This window comes from Cicer arietinum, chromosome 5 (genome assembly GCF_000331145.2).
Source record: "Cicer arietinum cultivar CDC Frontier isolate Library 1 chromosome 5, Cicar.CDCFrontier_v2.0, whole genome shotgun sequence".
Classification (NCBI taxonomy): Eukaryota; Viridiplantae; Streptophyta; class Magnoliopsida; order Fabales; family Fabaceae; genus Cicer; species Cicer arietinum.
The window spans coordinates 73799201-73820877 of record NC_021164.2 but is presented as its reverse complement, the minus strand read 5'-3'; the positions used below and the strand labels follow the sequence as shown (position 1 = coordinate 73820877).

Sequence of the window (21677 nt, the reverse complement as noted above, 5' to 3'; positions counted from 1 at the left end):
TTTTTTCGTAGCCACAAATTGCAATCGAATAGTAGTACTTTGCTTTCACTTATAGTTCATAGAACTAGAATTGACAATGGCTAGTTGAAAATTAATGTAAAGTTAGAGGTAAGAGAATAAGTTAAAATATATATATATATATATATATATATATATATATATATATATATCGTGAAGGAAAATAAATTTAATTAGAATTTTTTATTTGTACCTTTCAAATGAATACTATATCTATACGAGTTTTAAAATATTAATTCAATTTCTCTTTATAATAATAAAAAAAAACATTAATAATTAATAAGAATAATTTCATAAAATAACTTTTATTTTAAAATAAAATTAAAATAAAAAAAAATATTTGAAAAGTTGATGTATTTAATTTTTATTTTTAGTAAAATATATCAACTTTTTTGATATTATTTATATTTATATTTTATTTTATAAGAAATATTATATTATATTTATTTATTATATTTTAATATTATACAAAAATATTAAACAATATTTATTTTAAAATAGATGAAGTATTAAAATGTGCCGACTTAGAATTTGAGATTGCTTAAAAATAAAATTCAGAACTTGTAAAAGGAATTTTATGTCGAGAACCTTAATCATTAAAAATAATATTTTAAGATTTAATTTTAATTAAAAAATAAAGAAATGAAAATAGGCGAAAGAAAGTGTATCAAGGATAAATTGAGGAAAAAATATTTTAATAGAAATATATGTGAAATCATAAAGAGTAAATAGTTAAATTAGTGTTATCAATTAAATTAATTTCTAAATTTTATAAATTGATAAATATATTGTTAAAATTGTAGAATGATAATTAAAATTATTTATATTTATATTTTTTATCGTTAAAAATTATAATGTAATACATTAATAACGACAAAAATTTATAAAGAAATTATTTTGATTTGATATTTTATAATTTTAGATATGTATTTGTCAATTTATAAAATTTAAAAACTAATTCAATTTATATTTATAATTTTAAGGATTAATTTAATTATTATTAAATAATTTCAAATTGATTATGGAACTCAAAGTGGAGATGTTATTTTTCTTGCAGAGGAGATGCTCTGAGCGCAGTCACCTAACACCTTATGTTTTGTTGTTTTCCGGATTTTGACCTCTTCTGTTTTCAATACATTCAACGGTCAAACATGAGAAGGGAATACGTACGGAGTTGTTTCCTTTCTTTGCATCTCCCATTGCCATCGATAATGAATAATAAGCACGAACTTCTTTACAATAACTACCACAAACGTTGACCATCTGAAAAATATGACATATTTTACAAGGTTTGACAACTTATAATATTGCAAATTACTTATATGTATCACATGAACTTATGGTAGCAAATTGTATATATAATACATGACAAATTCCATGTGGACCATATATATAATATTGTAAAGAATATTATAAGTCATCATTATAATCTTGGATGATTTTTAAATACTAGTCCAAAGTCAACTATTTATAAAATTTAACTATCTCTCTCATTAAAACTACTCTATCCTCATCTTCCACATGTTTCAAATTAAGCTTGTGGTAAAGTACTTTTGTGGGATGTGTACATTTAAACTAACGCCAACAATATTTTTAGGGTGCTATGTTGTGTTTAACTACTTCAAAACTTAAAATGTTGCAGTAATTGTTTGGACCAAGCCAGTAGATTATAGTGTATGAAGTTCAAGGATGCATAAGGTGTTATGTTACTAGTCCATCCCTGTTAAATAAAATTAATTTAATTCCTTGAAAAGTCAGTGTCAACCGAATAAAATCAGTATATGATATTGTTTGTATGTAAAAAAAATCAGTATGTTATAGGCATTACAAGCAGCAAGCCAGAGAATTTTAAGTACAAGAGATGCGTTACATTTAAGAATACTATTACAGGCTATGACTATTGCTTAAAGTACTAAGCTTGATTATCTGCAACCAAATGTTAGTGGTCTGAAACAACTATTAAGGACTCTAGTGAAGCCCAGTAAGACTAACATTGCTGTGCAGCAACAAATTTCATAAGCTCCATCTTTTTGCTGGAAGAGAAGTAGGTTAATTCATGTTCTAAAGGGGATATAAACACTTTCCCACTTATCTTGTCGTAAAAAGCGATCACTTCAGATTTTATGTTACAAGTTGACAAAACCTTCCACGTGAAAATAAGCAGGATGAGCTCCTCTGATAAAATATATCTTTTCTTCTTGATTTCACATGTTAACCTTTTGGAAAGCAGCAAACACAAAGTTACCTCTGAAAAGGGATAAGCATAACAAGTTACTGCTGCTCATATTGCACAAACATTTCATTAGAGACCCTAGTATCAATCAACTTCCTGATTCTCAAATATGCTGAAACAAAAGTAAGCAATTTCTCTAAGAAAAGTTCTTTAAAAAATCCCCAAGATCAGTATGCCAAAGGTGTCCTTAATTGTAAAAGGTATGGTAAAATCATTAGACCTTTATTTAATGTTCATCACAAAGTATCATAAGGGTAGATTGAACCCCTTTTGATGAATCCATCAAGTTGACATAAGAGAAACCATTGCGGCTGCAGATTCTGGTCCATCATTATTCACACTTGGAATAATGTTATTGGGAGACAAAATGTTTACTAACTCTTTGAGTTCTGTAAAGCTGCAATGCTCACTGTAAGGAACCTCATACCTGATAAACAAATAAAGCTTCAATTAATAAATAGTAACAAAACATTCAAGAAAGCGAGCAAACTGTTTTTCTGCCAACCTTTGTGCACGGTGCACCTATTAACTAGTTCAATGAATATGAATCAAAATGCACCAACAAGGTCAGGGCTTTGGTATAACAAGCTGTATAGATAAAGGAGGCATGTTTTCAAGGATGCAATGCAGGTATATGAATCAAGATTTCAACTGTAAGTATATAATAATAAAACTAAAAGAATCTAACAAATAAGGAAATTCAAGCCTCACCTTATAATAGTACCCTGCTGCCACCTTCTTCCAGGAGACTTCTTTTTACCTTTGCCAAATGTCCAGCCAGTAGGAGAGAAAGCAACCATAAGACTGTACCGACTCTGAATAAAGAAAATGCATCTATGATTAGAAACGTAGTTTTAAAAGATAAAAGCTATGTAATTCCGTATTAGAGATCCAATTTGAAAGCTGTAAAACTGCTCAGTAAGTAGACCAGCTAGCAGCCGTGGATCTTTTATCAGCCACCAAGGTATTTGTTCATGGAATAGTTATTAGACAAAAAGATCAGATTGAACTATTGAAGTAAGAAATAATATTAGTATCTGTAGATATATGTATTGTACATAACTACATGTACACTTGAAGATACGTTTCTTGTCCACATTCAAAAATACTACAAAGCATATAATCGTTGTAAAGAGAAACAGACAACAGCACTCACTGCATATTGACTTGATAAATACTTCAATCTTTTGAAGCTTGCGAGTGTCCACATAGGAGCAACATGAATATTGCTTTCATGTTCATTTAAAGTAAACCACTGCATATCCTCCTCCGTAAACTCCAAACATTTTAAAATGCGATACTTTGCTGCAGTCACATAAACCTTTTTGCGAAGTGAACGAGCAACCTCCAAGAATAGCCTTTCTTTTCCTGTAAAAACATAGAAAACACGAGGGGGGAAATTTTTTCTCATTAGTTTCCTGGAGCAATATTATTACAAACACAACTGCCCAAATCTACACTTCAAAAGTTTCTATCAAATTACAAGTTACGACATATTTCAGACAAATATTAAAAGGCAAGATAACCATTGTAAAGTACAAATCAAATATCCAGAAAGAGAGGTTAAATGAATTTTACCAATTGTATAGCTGCCAATCAGAAAAAGAGTCCGGGGATTAAAAGCTTCTGCTTGAATGGCATCAATAACAAATTGTATTACAGCCTCTTGTTTTGGAAAGTCATACTGCAATGAAACATATTACAAATATTCAATATTCGCTTCAATATAGTTTGGTCACTAAAATATAATATTTGAACTGAATAAGTCTCTTTAATTTTTCTTTTGCTTTTAGTACGTATACTAATATTTAAAAAATAATGTGTTTTAAGTCAATGTTAAAATGCTTTTAAGAAAAAAAAAATGTATTTTTTAGGACTAAAAGCAACAAAAAAATCTGAGACTTGTTTGTCAAAAACATATTTGATGCAAACAAGTATTGTGTATAAACAAAATATAAGAAACTGAATGTATTTGTACTGACTATATGCAGAAATGATAAGAAATAAACTAAATGTTAATAATGTATTTTCGGAGACAACTCACAAGAAGATAAAGTAGGTTATTACACTTTGTCAGGTAATCGTTTCTATTATAAATCTTACTTTTTTCCTCTTCAAACATTATTAAGTTACGAGATACTTGTAGCAGCTTTTATAGAAAAAACTTTTGTAGCAAATAGCATTACTGGAATTATTATAGTGTAAAACATAAGCTTGAATATCTTGATTTTATAATAAGAACAAATTGGTACTAATCTATTTCTAGCAAATGGTGAAGACTGTCAAAGTCAGACATGCACAAAAGCGTGATGGAAGTTTATTAGAAAAAAAAACATAGCATACTCAGCAGTTATAAGTGGTAAGATTCATTGGTGCATTGGCATCTTGAATTATCTTAAAAAAAGGTTTTTAGGATATCATTTTTAATATCTAAATTTCTCAACCGTTACTATATATAATTTACGAGAAAGGCACTAAAATTTTATTTTTCTAATAAAAAAGTTTTATTTTTATTTTTTTTAACATATTTCTAATTAAAAAACAATTTTATTAAAACACATGGTTCAACAAATATTCATCACGGTTATAATTAGATTAAATATCTCCAATTCCATCGTGGTTATAAGTTAATGGAAAATAGCCGGAACAATAACAGAATTGTCACCAAAATGACAAACTGCTACCGCCAAACTAACATCTTAGAGATTGATTCTGTAAGAGAATTGCCACCACAATGCCAAAGAGAATCCAAGGCCTCTAACGAACCATTGATTCAAGATAACTTGTCTAGTGACAGAGTAGATTGAAAATCAATTAACTTTCACACAGTCTCGAGTAGACGGAGTATAATGTATTGACTCGTTAATTAATTATGTAACTCAACGTAAATAAAACTAAGTTTCAAAGAAAGAACATGATGCAGTCATGTCATTTGAAAGAGATCATTCATTATTGACACATGGACTCACCTGTGGGTTGCAGTATGTGGTATCAAGAATTAAGGTATGAATTGGACATATCCGCAGGAAAGGATTGTTTGACATTTCTTCACTATACCGAAAATCGCCTGTGTGAAGTACCGCCTAATTAAACAGAAAAATAACTGGTCAGTTCTAACACAACAACGGGTAGCTAGCAAGTAGTAAACTATAATTAAGCTCATAAGGAAGTGAATGCAAGCCACACCTTACCATTTGGAGGTTCAAAGAGTACTATTATGGCACCTGGACAGTGGTTGGCATCCAAGCAAGTCACGCCAATACCAGCTATTTCAACCTTTTGGTTTAGAGGCAAAATATGTAATTTTTCATATGGAATACCGATGTTCATATTTACAAGTCTGGCTGTAACAGAGGAGCAATAGATCTTTCCATGATTGAACGACTTGGTGAGACCTTGATAATCTGCATTCACAAATGAGACCAACAGCTAAAGACAAATTGGAACTCTGGTTGTAATAATCTGCTCGTAAAAAGCTAAACATCTAGAAATCTTTATTTTATTTGTCAGTGGTTTTAACTTTTGAGTCTCCAATGACTTGTCACGTGATCTGAAACTCAATAATATTTCTGGTAGGGGAGCGGGCACCAAAACACCTAAAGGTAGTCTAGAAAAAGATAATCCACACTTTATATATGACATATTTACCACTTCCATGTATCAGAAACACCAAATTGTCCATGATGCCTATAATTGACCCATCAATATGTGCTGTGAATATACAATTTTTAGAGTAATTGTATGTTTTAATCATATGACCGAAGTTAATTACTATGAAAAGAAAGCATACCAAATCATTAAAATTTAGTAAGCTAACCTATTTGTCGGAGACCTGTGTCAAATCTATTTAGAGCTAACAGTCTGTGTGGCTATTAAAAACTAACTAGGCAAGAGTTTAATAATTCTTCAAAGCCAAAACTTAAATTCTAAACAATAGTTGAAGTTCAATGAAAATATCAATCAAATTAATTACAATTTAGAGGTTAACCAAATTGAAACTATTCATGGATATAAAACAAGGATCAATATAATATAAATTTGCATACATATTGCATAGACACAAACACATTCATAGCAAGAAATCAGTAACTGAACCGAGAATTTACAGATGATAAAGATTGGATGTTTGACACATGCAGAAGCAGACTTACGGTCCATGTGGAAGTGTGTTAGAAACCAGTGAGAACAATCTCCTCGTAGGTATTTGAAAGCATCCTGCATATATTAAATGCATTACTCAGATTCACATAAAAAAAAGAATAGACAAAGCAGTGATGGAAGATTATATGTTTCTTAAACTTTGTAGTTTACTAGCTATCTACATTCTACAGATGAATTCATTTCATAGTTCAGCATGTCTATATAAAACAGGATTGAGGGGTAAGCTCAGTTTGAATTGTCATTCAAGTAGCCAGTATCCATTTTCTTGACTGAGTGTCCTAAGGGGTGCATCGAGGGAGTATACACAACATATAAACATACACCCGTATAACATAGAATGTTACTTACCACACGGAAAGGTGTTCCTTGAATGGTACACCATATAGGAACATCACGAATCTTTGTACTCGTTGACATATTTTTTGCTTTGCGCTTACGGTCAGAAACTGAGCCATTATTTTTCATTTCATGTTGTTCTCCAGGAGGGGCAGAAACTTTCTTCCCGTTGGTAGCAAATCCCGGAAAATATTCAGTAATTAATTTGTTTGCGGCTGGTTTAACAGTGCCGTCAATTTTTCGATCAGATTTGCCATGTTGCGATTTGACTTTCTGGTTTCTAATCCTTCTAGGCTCTACCACATCATCCTCAGGTTTCTCGTTTGAAGGGTCAATTCCTCTTCTAAGTTCTGACAGAGCATGAACAATCTTTTTTCTAGGACCAAGTGCAGTTATACCCATGTTTAAGAGATCCTACAGAAACAGAAGGAAAAGACTGAAAATAAGTCCATAAACATAAATCTTTAGCAAGAAAGCAGAGCAAATAGATAGACATTTCATACAAACAGCAGGGTATTTGTGTTTTAACCCATCCTTAATAATTTTTATATAAAAAAAAATTAAAAACCCAAACCATACACTTTTTTAGATTTCTAATAACATAAATGTCTGTTAGTATTCTTCATCAGAATCTTGAGCCAAGTAGGTTTTCTAGGGTAGATTGATCTTTAAAACTGAAGATGCATTTTGATTGCAGCAAATTAATAACACTGAAATAAATTCAAGGAAGAACCCTGTGACAAAACGATACCGAACATACATAAACTCACCTCTTCTGTCAGCCATTGCAAGGTCTCCCAATCAACTTCTTCCCTAACAAAAACTTCTTCATATTTATCTAAACCGATATCTCGTAGCCAATCCACAACAGGAGAGGCTTTCGACACAAATTTAGCGTTCACATCGTCATTAGGAAGAACAACCTACACAAGATATTAAGATTTTTACCACATTACCTTGAGATAAATTATTAATTTACACACATTTCAATCTCCAACCATCGTGAATATTGACTCAGCAGCCAAATGACACAACCTTATCATTATATTTTGAATGCAAAACTAGAAAGAAAGAAAGAAAGAAAACCTAGCAATTGCAAAGCTTTTATTTCTTAGTGAAAAACATACCAAGTTGAACAGTAAAGTTCCATAAAAATGAAATTGATGCACAATTTGACTGAATATAGTAATTATTATTGATAAAGAAACTAGAAAGGGAATGTATCTTACATTTTCTTCATTTTTATCAAGACAGTGATTTGTATGAAGGTATCGATGTTCCTCCGTTAAATTAGAAATATCAACTCCACAGAGAGGGCAATAAACGGAGCTATCTAACTCATCGCACAAATTTACTTCATAATCAGACTCTGCATAATCAAACGCGTTGGTTCTGGACACCACTAATTTAGACTCTATTGAATTGTGAAAATAAGTGCGTGTGTTCTTCTTTTTCAGCTCTGACACAGAAGAACAAACGGTTTGAACGGTGGTATCAGAATCTAAAGTTGAAGGAATGAAATCTAAGCTACAGTTATCGATTTCGTAACCGTCGTTGTGAGAATGATAATAAGGGGGAATGTTTTCCTTGCCACTAAACGGCGTCGTTTTGATTTTGGGTTTCTTGGATGGGCGTTGATTATTTAAGTCTACGAGGGGTTTGGAAGTTGGTGTTTGAGTTTGAGTAAGAGGAACTTCGAAATCGTCGTTTTCGTCGAAATGAGTGTGATGCAAACTATCCATAACTATGGAGCTTAGCTTACCTCTTCTCTGAGATCTGTCACAGCCACACTTGAAGGAGATAATAACGCCGTTTCCCTGAAAAATTTGGTGGGAAAGTTAATTTTTGTTTTTGCTTTGAATTGAATCTCCCTCTCTCTCTCTCTCTCCTACATGGGCGATAACTAAAGTCCAGACCAATTGGCCCATTAAACCTTCCATTTTTGCTAAATTATACATTTATTTTATTTCTTTAATTATCTTTTTTTTCGTTGTCACTCTTAATTTTACTTCGGTTAATTATATTAATTTATTTCAATTAGTTTTTGACCTAGGGTGTTAACTTTAATTTACGAATCATAAATATTTAATTTATGAATCTTAAATAAAAAATATTTAAACGCACACAAATAAAAAGTTAAAAAAATAACAATATAATAATTAAATTATTTTTTTAAAAGTTTTTTATTTATGTGCACGTCAAAATATTTTTAATTGATTGGAAAATTAAAGAAAAAATAATTTTATTTTATTTTAACTTTTTTCTTTTTTCTTATCCTTCTCCAATTTTGAATTTATTATAATATTTTTTTAATCGTTTTTCATTTACAATTTATCTACATCATAGTTTTACATAAATAATATTTGTTGTTGATTAAAAATCACGTTCTTGTATATGTGTTGGAGGATTACACAAAACGGTCTTATTTTTATTGAGCTTGCTTTTAATTATTTAAGATTAATATCCTCACACGTTAAGCAAAAAATTAGAGATGACATAGTTGTAAAATTTGCAAACACTTTCCTAATTCGATTAGATATATTTACCTTATAAAACACAAATACAAAATTTCAGGTTGTTTTTGTGCTTACGTCATTTACTATTAGAAACTATAAAACACATAATTTTTATAATAGATTAATGTTAAAAATTACTTAATATATTATTAATAACGATCAATAACACTCTTTAGAAATATAATTTATTGATTTTTCTTATTTTTATATTTGAGATAAAAAACTATTGACGTCGATTTAATAAATTAATTTTTAAAAAATATATTTATTTTTCTTTATTTTTATATCAATTGAATCATTCGCATTTATAAAATACTAGTTTAGGACCCGTGCATTCGTACAGGTTTGGGCGTGGTACATTATTTTATTAATAGATTAATTAGAGAAGTTAAAGTATATTTTTGTTAATAATTTATATAAGTGAAAATAGTAAATAAAATATTAATATGATTTACTATTTACAAATAAACTGTTGCTTGTATAGCTGCATGAATGTGAAATATAGTTGAATTATTTGAAACAAATGCAAAGAACATCAATAGTAAATGAACTTGGATTTAACAAAATATAACCTAATATCAAATAACAATGTTGTTTACCGTAAACAAAATACAAAAGCATAACTCAGTAAATGACAAACAAAGGTAGGTCAACAATTTAGTAAGTTTAGCAAAATGGTTGTAGTACAAACTACAAACACATCTTACAAATAAGTTCAAAAACGTGTATTGTTTTGTAAGTAAAAAGGAGTTAATCAAAAAGAGTCTGTTGTAGTTCTTCAATTTTGTCACAATAGCAGTGTTTTCTAATAGAAATGGAAAATGAAAGTGCAAATGATCGCAGGTCGAAAATGATTGTCATGGCAAAAAAGTTTCCACCACCCTCCAACGTTGCTTGGTCTGATTGGAGTATTTTTAAGGACAATAGAGTAGTTAGTTATACCACTGGTAGGTCCTTTAAGAATGAGATTTTGAAACTCAATGTTGCAGACAAAGTTTGCAAACTCGTAAGGAATAACCTAATAAGTAAAGTTAAGTATTATAGTTTAAACTAACATGTGATAAAATTGGAAATAATTTCAATATATTTCATTACTAAATCACTTGTATTTGTTTGTCGTTCCAGTATATTCATATGAGTATAAAAAACTAATAAAATTTAGACCAGATTGTTAATATATTGTATAATAATATTTTAAAATGACTTACATGTTTGAGGTTTTCGAAAACCTCTTTGAAGACAACATTAGTTGTAATGTTTTGTGGTTTTTTGTCATTGTCATGTATTAGTATCTTCAAACCTCTTCTGCTCTTAACTCTCGACAAAGCCACATAAAGTTGGCTATGACTAAAGACATGCCTCGGCAAATACAATCCTACATAGTCAAGTGATTGTCCTTGTGACTTATTAATTGTCGTGGCATATGAGATCACAATTGGAAATTGTCGTCTAATAAGCTTGAAAGGTCAGGGAGATTGTGAAGGTGACATAAACATTATTGGGATATAAATCAAATTTCCTATATTATTCTCATAAATTATCTTTGCCTGTAGCACACGATTTTCTATCTTGGTGACAATGAGGCGAGTGTCATTGCACAAACCTTCTGGTTGATCTAAGTTCCTTAATAACATGATAGGAGTACCAACCTTCAGCTTAATTTTGTGGTTAGGAAGTCCGGAAGTTTTTAATTAACTAAAAAACTTTGGTGTCAAAATATCAAAATAGCTTCAGATTTATCTATACAATCTGGTGATAGGTACTCTACCTCTTATCCTAAATTAATTATATAAAATAGAACACTGTATTAGCATTAAAATCTAAAATTAAGCGTAATATATTACAAACAGTAAGTTTTAAGAAATGGTACATGGTATTACTTGTAGAACATATTCATTAATTTTGTCAACAAAATCAATAGTTGAAGCCAAAATAGCTTTTCAAATGGTGGATAAATTTTTGGATTATTTTCACCGGGCCAGTGAATATTAATAACAATTTAAATGGTTATTATGATTTATAAATGATAATAAAACACTGTTAGTAATTATGATTATAACTTTCAAATGTTGTTGGACCGTATATCTCTAACATCAAGTTCCAAATATTATCAACATTAAATCTAAGTATAGAAAAGCAATCAGCATCCCAAAAACAACATGAGACACGACGTCCATTATGAGATACGTAAATCTCAACTTTGTACCTATTTAAATGTTGAATTATATATAAACATATAGTCTTAAAAATATGAGAGTATTTATGTGAAACAATGTAATTGACCTTGGTATGGCTGTCATCACTTATTTACCACATTTACACGTAAATGGTTCATTAACCTTGTCAATTTTCCTGTTGCATTTGTCACGTGAGTAATAGAACCATCCATATTTTGATGCAACAAAGCTCGTAGTAGTACCGAGCGTGACACAATTGTATTCCTGGACAATGTTAATGATTGACACGCGTGAAATTTGAATATAATGAATGTGAAATGAACATCAAAAGTATAATAACGATAAACAAAAGTAATTTTAATATTATTGACCTCTTTTATTGTGCTGATTTGTTTGATGTATTTGAAATCAACTTTGTAGCAAATAAAATTATTGAGCATAATATTGACTTGATCCCAAAGCATGAGACATAATTTTAGATGCATTCACAAAATACCTCATTTTTTGGAAGACGTAAATTTTTATTACAATTAGCACTGTATGAAAATTAGATAATCAAAAAAAATGACAAAGTAACTAAAATGGTAAATGGCTAATATGTTTACTTTTGTCTGAACTCTTCGATTTCATATATTTTTTCATTGACGAACAACTTTGATCCATTCCATACATTTGAGATGGCTAATATATACCATGTGCATGTATAACCGTGCATGTGTTAAAATAATAATAATTGTTGCATTTTGAGATGCGTTGTCACTATAAGACATAATTTCCTCCCATAGTATTCCCAAAGAGTACAATTAATAATATTGCCACTACAAACAATTGAAAATTATTAGTTATATTGTATTTTGTTTCTTAAATGTTGAATTTCGTGAACATGAATAACTATTTACAAATGTGAAACTATGTTTTACCTAAGATCTTTCTTATTAAATGAAGCTTGAACTTTCTTTCCAACACCTTCTCTCTGTGTAAAAGTGAGTTAATGCACAACACCAATTACATATATGAATAGAACAATCAATTATTATGTTGAAAACATAGTAATGGAAGTTCTTACAGTTAACAAAGAAATTGATATTAAAAACTTTACCTACTAACAAATTACTTTGACATTTTCCACTAAGAATATCACCAACTTCTCATCTGTCAGAGTAGTCCCACTATTAAACATCAACTTATAACGATGATCACAAACCTTAAATTGGTCATCATTATCAACAACAGAATAATTGTGCATAATATATGTTGTGTGCTCTTTCAACGTGTCTTTGAACCCAACTACATAATCTTTTGGAACAGCAACATGAATTCTATCACCCTATGAACAAAGCCAAAAAATAAGTTTTTAGTTCGAAATGAAGTTTAATTAACATGAAGTTTTAAAATACACATTTTCATGGTCTAAATGACCAATTTTTTAAAAAACATTGGCTTCATGTAGTTTGAAAGAAAAAAACACAATTTGAAGCTTCAAAAGAGGATTTTCAACTGACCTTAACATCAACAAACGCCATTTCAACATGCAATTGACCATATTTACCGAGAACATACCACACATCAACAATACGAATGTCAAACTTCCAAACTTCTCTGTCTTTGTTTAGATCTTTGAAGTAATCGAACGGAGAACTAACATTATTCTGTTGGTTGTAATAATATACAACCAAGTCAAGTATAAATGTATATTGAAAATAATTATATTTAAAACTAATAAATAAAAAATTACATTTGTTATCATGACTAACAATGCAACTTGAGACATCGGTTGAGTGCTCAACGATGGAGTGGAACGAAACACATTAGTTGAAGAAGACGACTGAGCTTTGTTTGAAGCCATTGAGTAATGATTTGGATTAGCCATTGATGTGTGGTTCTGTTGAGTTGGATTTCGATTTTTTATTTTTATTTTTTTATATTGAAGGCTTTTCTCTTTGAATGTTTTATTTGAATGTGTGGTTGTGTTGGGTTTGAAATATTTTTTTTTTATTGAAAAAATTGAAAGAAGAACGAGAAAAATGGTGAAGGTGAGTGAGAATGTGAAAGGGGGAACTTTTTTTTCTCTATTATTAGTTGTGTGATTGCTTTTATGAGATGCAATATTGATGGGTGGATAGAGAAGTGATGTGAAGTGTTGTAATTAGAAAAAGTAAAAAATTTATTTGAATTTGAATAAATTAATACGAGGTACACTGATGGATAAACAAAAGACTAATACGACCATAATAGAAAATAAATAGTTAACGTGTCAATTGATTAGCAAAACAAAAATAAGTACAAATGGGGTATTATAGGATTATCAAGATACTGTGTTGTTTTTAAATTTATATTGATATTGATAAGAGAATATTTCATAGTAATATCATCAATATAATATAGATATTCGAGTGATTTTAAATATTATAAATGGTAGAAATAGTCCATTGTAACATTAATTTATTTCCTATTATTTAAAAGTTTCAAAACTCACTCAAAAATTTATAATTTAAAAGTAGATTATATAATTGAACATTTTCAAATCTAGAAAATTGTAAATTAAAAATTTATGATTTGTCCCTAAGTATATTTTCTTTAACTTCACTTTAATTCTACTTTCCTTATCATAAATGTCACACAATATAGAGATAACAATTTAAATTCAAAACGAACATAAATGATTATATAACTAACGAAAATAAAGGCGAACAACTAAAATAAAAGAAAACAAAACAAGAAAATTAAAGCGAAAAACACAAAATACATTAGATGATTATATGTGTAATTCAGCCAAAATTAAATAAAATACATTTAAGATATTTTTGCTTAATTAGGAGTACCAGTTTACAATTAAGACTTGGGTACTAATCTTAATTTTTAATAAAGTCAATTGTTGGAGCGGTTTGTTTCTCTTCTTTCCACTCTTCTACTGCTACTGCTACTCCCTGCTGTGATTTGACGGTGTGTTTGACTATGGCGGCGGAGGACGGGTGGTGTGTGGTCACTGGAGGTCGAGGATTTGCTGCTCGTCATTTGGTTGAAATGCTAATCCGATGCAACACGTACTGCGTTCGCATCGCCGATTTGGGACCCACCATTGAACTTGAACCCTCCGAGCAATTGGGGATTCTCGGCCAAGCATTGCACACTGGTCGTGCTCAATATGTCTCAATCGATCTTCGCAACAAAGCCCAAGTTTTAAAAGGTAATTTCAAAACCAAAAACCACTTTCAAATGTGTATCTTTGGTTCCACACTGATTCTAAACTATACAATTAATTTTGATATGTTTAGTTGTTCTTAAGTAGAATTGATTTTGATTGTTCTTATGTAGAATTGATTTTGGTTACACACATAGAATACAATAATTAAATTTGTTATGATTATCATTTTTTTGAATCTCTGTAGCATTGGAAGGAGCTGAGGCTGTGTTCCATATGGCTGCTCCCAACTCTTCTATTAATAACTACCAGCTGCATTATTCCGTCAGTGTTGAAGGTAAAACTGTAAAACATCTTTACTCTCTTATTTGTGTGATTTTTCTTCTTTCAATCCAATTTGGGGTTTTCATTTTGAAGGAACAAAGAATGTCATTGATGCTTGTGTGGAGCTAAAAGTGAAGAGACTCATTTATACCAGTTCTCCTAGTGTTGTTTTTGATGGAGTTCATGGAATTCAAAATGGGAACGAAACATTGCCTTATCCACCTTCGGTACCTACTTTAGCAACCCTACATTTTACTTGAATTTCAATCAGAAATGACATTTTGACACACAAATGTAACAACAATTTTAGATGGTTGGTCCAGTTTCAATATGTGGTTAATTATGTTTGGTTGATGGTTAATGAATATAACACGATGTCCTAACTTATTAACCATATACTGAATGTGATTAACCATGATTTTAAATGTTACTGACCACAATTTTCAGGTGTAAATATGTTTCTTCATTTCAACGTTCATTTGTTTTTGCTTGGCTTGAAACTTGAGAAAGATTGCTGCATATGTATGAAATATAAGGGGTTTATGTTATAATATAACATAGCAATTGGTCAAGGTCCTGAACTAGATTTGAAATGTTTGTTAATCTTGTTGAGTTGTTTTTAAACAAGTTCTCAAGGTCCTGAACTGAATCCTATTGTTTCCAGCATAATGACCATTATTCAGCAACAAAAGCACAGGGTGAGGCAATTGTCATTAAGGCTAATGGGACTGGTGGACTCTTGACATGCTGCATACGCCCTAGCAGCATTTTTGGGCCTGGTGATAAACTGTTGGTGCCTTCACTGGTTGATGCTGCCAGGGCAGGGAAATCCAAGGTAAATCTTGTTCTTCTGTTCTTCCTCCTTTTAGTAAATGTTTGGTGTATTTTACTGCTCAAATAGCTAATTGAACACTCATGACTATTTCATCTTTATTAGGACATATAAGACCCATCCTATTAAATCTGAAGTTAATCAGAGTAACAAAATTGGACTGAGACCAAGACTCATCAAATTTATCTTTTTTTCTTCGTGTAATTAAGAGGATGGATATGGAAAAAATGGGTGGGGGACCAATATGCATGTGTAACTACTTATTAGCAGAAACTTTTTTCATTGACGATTTATATTTTTCTTTTACCAGTTCATTATTGGTGATGGTAATAACATATATGATTTCACATATGTTGAAAATGTGGCTCATGCCCATATATGTGCCGATCGAGCTCTAGCTTCAGAGGGAACCATTTCAGAAAAAGCTGCAGGAGAGGTATCACATCACTTTTTTTAGTATGTTCTATTTGAGCGTGTAAATGGAAGTTAAAAGACACATAAAAGAAGCGGTGATGATATATTTGATAGTTTGGACATGAATCTCTTTGTTGAAACATTGTTTGTTCTTCACAGGTGTGCACCCTTTAAGAAGTAAATTAGTTATAAAAGGATGCTAATATGTTGAAGGGTAGAATATTTTCATATGGGCAAATGTAGAACAGTGGAAGCATGAAAAACATATCTTTTGGCAAATACTTGCTAGTTAAACTTTGTTAGATTCAAATTTAACTATTGCATTTTTTCCACTAAGGCGGAGAAAATCAATAGATTTGCATATTAAGCTTGGGAAACTTAGAAGTTACTGTAGTGTTTTCTTGCCGATAAATATTTGTTTTGTAGGCATATTTCATCACGAATATGGAACCTATAAAGTTTTGGGAGTTCATGTCTCTGATTTTGGAAGGTCTTGGATATCAAAGGTGATTTCTTTTGTACTTTTAACCATTAGATCTTTCTTGCTCTTATTAAGTAACTCTTACTTTTAATATGTGATTCACCCTTGATGCAAAAACAAGGATCCAAATCTCCCGTGAATCAAGGGACTAAAAAATTCCGACTTGAAACACCCAAAAGGAATGCTTATAATAATACTGTAAAACTGTTGTCAAATCCTAATCAAAAACTGAAATTAAAACAATATACGTGCTATTCATTCTGCATCACCCCTGCTCTATTTATAGTCAAACAAGACATGCTGGCATCACATGTTCTTTGTTTGTTTTTTTCCATAATATGGAAAGTACAAAATTTAAGTCGGACTTTGACATTAGGATTAGGCTGAAGTTTCTGTCAAATCAGCATTGAGATTATAATTTTTGTTGTCTATCCTGGCTGGTTATTAATTGTTTTTTTTTTTATGCATTTGGAAAAGCCTATTTGGATTTCTCTTATGGCTTAAACACCTGTGCAACTGTTTGAGGCAACTTGTGAAAATAGCTTATAATATCCTGAAGTTGTTTTAACTTATTTTACTAAGCTCTTCAGGATATAGCTTTTCTAAACAACTTACAACTTATATATGAACACAGTTTAACCACATCCACTCATTGATCATAGAAATAGTTTATGCCTGAGTGCTTATATGAAAAGCACTTATTCAATATGTGCTTAGTTAAGTTGTTTATTCAAATGCGTTTTTATTTAATAAGCACTCGATCTAGTTTTTTTAACATAACACACCCTTAATGATGATTTCTTTATGTCCACGGGATTATTGGCTTTCTATTATAACCAATCAAACATTTGCAATTATATTTCTTGCTTTTATTTCAAAAGGAATAATGAATATATTATGGTTTTTCTTGCAAATAAACAAATATGAACATAATTATGGTGCTGTCAGCATCTTTCCCTTTTTATCTGAGTTTTCTAGCTTGCAGGCCAAAAATAAAGATCCCTGCCTTTGTTGTCATGCCAATTGCACATTTGGTGGAGTGGATATATAGGCTGCTTGGCCCATATGGGATGAAGGTGCCTCAGCTGACCCCTTCAAGAATAAGACTCTTATCTTGCACCAGATCTTTTGATTCCTCAAAAGCAAAGGATCGCCTTGGCTATGCACCCATCATAACTCTACAGGTTCTGTATGTTTCAGAAAAGTATTTGGTTTTATAATTCACGGCTCTGAACTGTGTTAAGATGCTCAAGTATTTACTATCATTAAAGTTGCTTAGTTACTTCAGTAAATCTGAAGTTGCTAATTTCATGAATGAACCATCCACGTCAATTATGTTGTTACCCTTGCTTTGAAACCAAAAATGATAAGTTACTAATTCCAAATCCCACAAAATTATTGATAATGCGGAGTTAAGGTTTATGTAAATATATTCAGAAATCAAGTATGAGATGTGATTCAAAACGGTTGATGTTTCTGCGCACGAAGTTTCTTACATTACATCTGTTGCAATGAGTATGTATGTTAATCTTACTTCTTCCATGGTGTTTTTCATGTGCAATTAAAGGATTGTAATTTTCTTTTGCAGGAGGGCATGCGGAGAACAATTGAATCATATCAACATCTGAGGGCCGAAAATCAACCTAAGTCTATAAGAGAAGGTCCCTCCAAAGCTTCTGTATATCTTGGAAGTGGAAGAGGTATGAATAATTGACTATACTCAATTACTCATATAACTTTTTTTTTTGTGATATCTGGATGGCCTTTTTGTTGTTTTCTTTTTGGTTTCAATTTGTAGTAAAGTACAATTATACTACTATTAAAAGTAGGCTCATCGCTGCTGTTTTTTCATGAATGTATTGTATGGTTGAGTGGCTTTGAGTGTGTTATGTGTCTAGCTAGCTTATGAACAAATAACGTAATGGGAGGCCGGGAGCGGACATGTGAAGGACATATTCCAAGACAAAAATACATTAGGTAAAAATTGCAAAGATAGTGCATAAAGTTGTAGTTTAGGATCCCACTTCTTCCATGTCATATCCTTTCTATTCCATATACCACATCTTGATATGAAGCGTTGCATTTTGAAATTGTAATAAAACATGTATATGGTTGATGTGCAAGCTCTAGGAAGACTGAAGCATTTGAACTCTGGAAGTTAAAATTCTGGAGCTGGTAATTCTAGCTAAATCCTAAAATTAATTTATCACTCCTAATTCTTTTACTGATGATCTCTTATTTGCGCTGGCAATTTTATCATTGTCTACTTACTAAACATACACATCAGTGCAACTAGCTAATGATGGGAGCTGTATTACAGTTTTCATTTATTTATCTGATAGTTTTAATTGATCTACTACTACCAATTTGCAGTTGCTGACACATTGCTTTGGAAGGATAGAAAGCAAACTTTCACTACATTGTTGGTCTTGATAGCAATATATGTCAACTTCATTGCATCTGAGAATACCTTCGTCACTGCTCTTACAAAGCTTCTATTGTTCACATCGATCTCTTTATTTGTTCATGGCATTCTTCCTGCAAAAATGTAAGTGCACTATAGTATCATTAACGTCTGAGAATACCTTTGTTACAATGAATTTACCCGATTGTCAATCAACGTTTTATAGTATCATTAACTTGTCCAATAATGTATTACTAACTACTTACATAATAACTATTGTTGGAAAATATCTCGTATTTAGGGGGAATATAATAGAAATATTTAGCATTGCATGTATATTGTGTTATTTTTGTTGCTGTTATTTAATTAGTTTGTTATTTTCCATAGTTTTCAATATTGAAAATAATATATCGTGTAAATATTTAATTGATTGTACTGAGTAATTCCTTATTCAGGAAATAAGTAACCCATTTCAATTCTCAAGAACTACAATGTTGATCCAAATCTTTCAACAACCAAAAAAAAAAAACCAATGATGATCCAGCTGTTGGACACATTGCACTTTCAAATGTGAAGACAAATGCTAACTTTAGTTGCACTTTATGCTTGTTCAGATTGGGGTACACTGTTGAGAAAATACCCACGTCATGGTTTAACTTATCAGAAGACACGTCACATCAAATTACGCTCTCAGTAGCCTCATCTTGGAATTTTGCTGTGAATGCTTTAAAATCCCTTGCTGAAGGGAATAATTGGGGGTTGTTCTTCAAGGTATACTCACTACATTAAAATTTTGTTTATAGTCAATCTTACTGATAAGGAGGCCTTGAAATGTGCTGAGTACTGACACATCTCTCCCTTGCTGATCAATAGGTTATTTTCTCTTTGCTCATTATTAGCTTCCTGGGAGCTTTTTCATTTCAGAACTTGTATACTATAGGTACTGTCTCTCAGTCACTCTCTCTCTCATGTGTGTTCTATTTGAATTCATAGTGCCTGGATGGGGAATGATACTAGTTTGTTTTTTTGTCTTGGTTACAGGACTTGCCTTAGCATTTATAGCTTTCTATGTTTATGAAAAGAAGGAGGAAGACATTGACGGCATATTTATAAAAACACATACTTTTGGGTGCAAATTGAAATCTGATTTCACCAAGAAGTTTCTTACTTCAAAGAAGAATGATTGATAGCTTGTAGCCCTAGATTTTTCTTAGATGAGTGGGCTGATGTATATTCATTTACTCCACGTTGGAGTTCCTTGTACGATTGTACAATAATTGTAATCTAATTTGATATATTCGTCCAACTTTTGTTTTTGAGATATTGATTGATATTCAGTCAACTTAGAAAAAATTCCTTTTATGACAATTTTTATGCTGCTTTTTGTATTGTCAATTTGATTCATTCATACTTATAATTTATAAAGGCTCGTTTGAGTACCACGGAAGTCAAGTACAAATAGTTGACGCAGAGTATGTGTAAGTGTTGTAAGAATGTACCATGTTCAAACTCTTGTTAACAAAAAACTTGTTTGAGGCGATTGTATTAGAACTTGGCATATGATCCGACCTAGTCATTAATGAATTAGGGCAAAATATATTAAATTATGAAAGTACCGTTCTTTAGACTGGCACAACTTCAATGGTGAACTTGGCAAAAACTGAATTTTACTTAACTACACGCTGGTGAACGAACTTACTTGGCTACCGAGTGAAACAAATAGGATGAGAGATCTATGAATTTTTTATTTTAAATATAATATAATTGTATTAAACGCGATTCATCTATTTAAAAAATTGACACAAGTAGACAACGAACCTAAACATACCTCCACCTCAGTTATTACTGGTGACACATAAACAAATTAACTCGTGTTAAAAATTCAATTTTCTACTAGTGAAATTAACTCGTGTTAAAAATTCAATTTTCTACTAGTGCAAGTAAGTTCCATAAAAATGAAAGTTTTATCAAATATCTCAATAGTCAAAAATAATTTTATAAATATTCATTACTATTCTCATATTTGGTTGAGATTATTCATTAATATTCTCATATTTGGTTGAGATTGGACTTTGATTTTTGAATGATCGTTTGTTTGACTGATTTTTTACATGTGGTTTATTATATTAAACAACAGTCAAGTGTGCACCACTAGTAATATGATTTGTGTTACCTTAAATTTATTGTGTGAGATTGAGTGGTAGATTAGAAGTGGTTCATATTTTTTGCGAGAATAATTTCGATTGCAGATTTTCTTGTCGAGATAGGTTTAGAAGTATCAAGGCTCTATTCATCTTAAATGAAATATTTCTTGAAATGCATTTCTTCTACGAGACATTATGGGTGTGATGTTTGTCTAACTTTAATCTCTTTAATTTATTTTATTTTTTTTTGCTTTTTTTTGGTATTGTTTAGTCTTTTTCCTATTTATAACTAGAAAAATATATTTGGCTTTCTGTAGACACCAACCTTTGATTAATTAATTAAAATGCATATACTAAATTATAATTATCACTTACGGTGTGTTTACTTGGATAAAACAATAAAATTGCAAAATACAATCATTTTGGCAAAATCGTTGCAATAGCTTGACCTTGTAATCTTGGGGACGAAGTTTAAATTTTCTATGGGAGAGTTGC

The 21677-nt window shown here is 30.8% G+C and overlaps 2 protein-coding genes across 6 annotated transcripts; one reads left to right on the top strand and one right to left on the bottom strand.

The window, feature by feature from the left end:
• Positions 1–1772: 1772 nt before the first annotated feature.
• Positions 1773–8619, bottom strand: LOC101494492 (uncharacterized). Of its 3 annotated transcripts, none has more exons than XR_003472820.2 (11): positions 7978–8619; positions 7519–7671; positions 6761–7162; positions 6403–6466; positions 5438–5655; positions 5221–5334; positions 3830–3935; positions 3408–3619; positions 2963–3066; positions 2472–2678; positions 1773–2363 (listed from the first exon to the last, which is right to left on the bottom strand). XR_003472820.2 is itself a non-coding variant. In XM_004501353.4 (10 exons), the coding sequence occupies exons 1-10, from the start codon at positions 8488–8490 to the stop codon at positions 2534–2536; spliced, it is 2031 nt and encodes a 676-aa protein (XP_004501410.1). In that variant the 5' UTR covers positions 8491–8619; the 3' UTR covers positions 1773–2533. The 3 variants fall into 3 exon arrangements, 1 of the variants encoding a protein (XP_004501410.1); XR_003472821.2 differs by having other exon boundaries at positions 1773–2265; XM_004501353.4 differs by having other exon boundaries at positions 1773–2678.
• Positions 8620–14263: 5644 nt separating this feature from the next.
• LOC101494810 (3beta-hydroxysteroid-dehydrogenase/decarboxylase) lies at positions 14264–20406 on the top strand. 3 transcript variants are annotated; one of them, XM_004501354.4, is made up of 12 exons: positions 14268–14628; positions 14831–14920; positions 15001–15134; positions 15572–15742; positions 16050–16175; positions 16580–16659; positions 17620–17818; positions 18223–18334; positions 19008–19182; positions 19653–19809; positions 19912–19978; positions 20080–20406. In XM_004501354.4, exons 1-12 carry the CDS (start codon positions 14397–14399, stop codon positions 20223–20225), a joined length of 1689 nt encoding a protein of 562 aa, XP_004501411.1. In that variant the 5' UTR covers positions 14268–14396; the 3' UTR covers positions 20226–20406. The 3 variants fall into 3 exon arrangements, 2 of the variants coding, with proteins under 2 accessions (XP_073225314.1, XP_004501411.1); XR_001143986.3 differs by lacking the exons at positions 19653–19809; positions 19912–19978; positions 20080–20406 and adding an exon at positions 18533–18611 and having other exon boundaries at positions 14265–14628; positions 19008–19144; XM_073369213.1 differs by lacking the exons at positions 19008–19182; positions 19653–19809; positions 19912–19978; positions 20080–20406 and adding an exon at positions 18533–18594 and having other exon boundaries at positions 14264–14628.
• The last annotated feature ends 1271 nt before the right edge of the window (positions 20407–21677 follow it).

Excerpts from the sequence above, each read along its gene's own strand:
- LOC101494492 (XM_004501353.4), bottom strand. The coding sequence starts at position 8,490 with ATGGATAGTTTGCATCACACTCATTTCGACGAAAACGACGATTTCGAA. Across the intron at positions 7,672-7,977 it reads TTGATAAAAATGAAGAAAAT|GTTGTTCTTCCTAATGACGA; the intron begins GTAAGATACATT and ends TATCTTGTGTAG. Across the intron at positions 2,679-2,962 it reads CAGCAGGGTACTATTATAAG|GTATGAGGTTCCTTACAGTG; the intron begins GTGAGGCTTGAA and ends TTTGTTTATCAG.
- LOC101494810 (XM_004501354.4), top strand. The coding sequence starts at position 14,397 with ATGGCGGCGGAGGACGGGTGGTGTGTGGTCACTGGAGGTCGAGGATTT. Across the intron at positions 14,629-14,830 it reads CAAAGCCCAAGTTTTAAAAG|CATTGGAAGGAGCTGAGGCT; the intron begins GTAATTTCAAAA and ends GAATCTCTGTAG. Across the intron at positions 19,979-20,079 it reads TCAGAACTTGTATACTATAG|GACTTGCCTTAGCATTTATA; the intron begins GTACTGTCTCTC and ends TCTTGGTTACAG.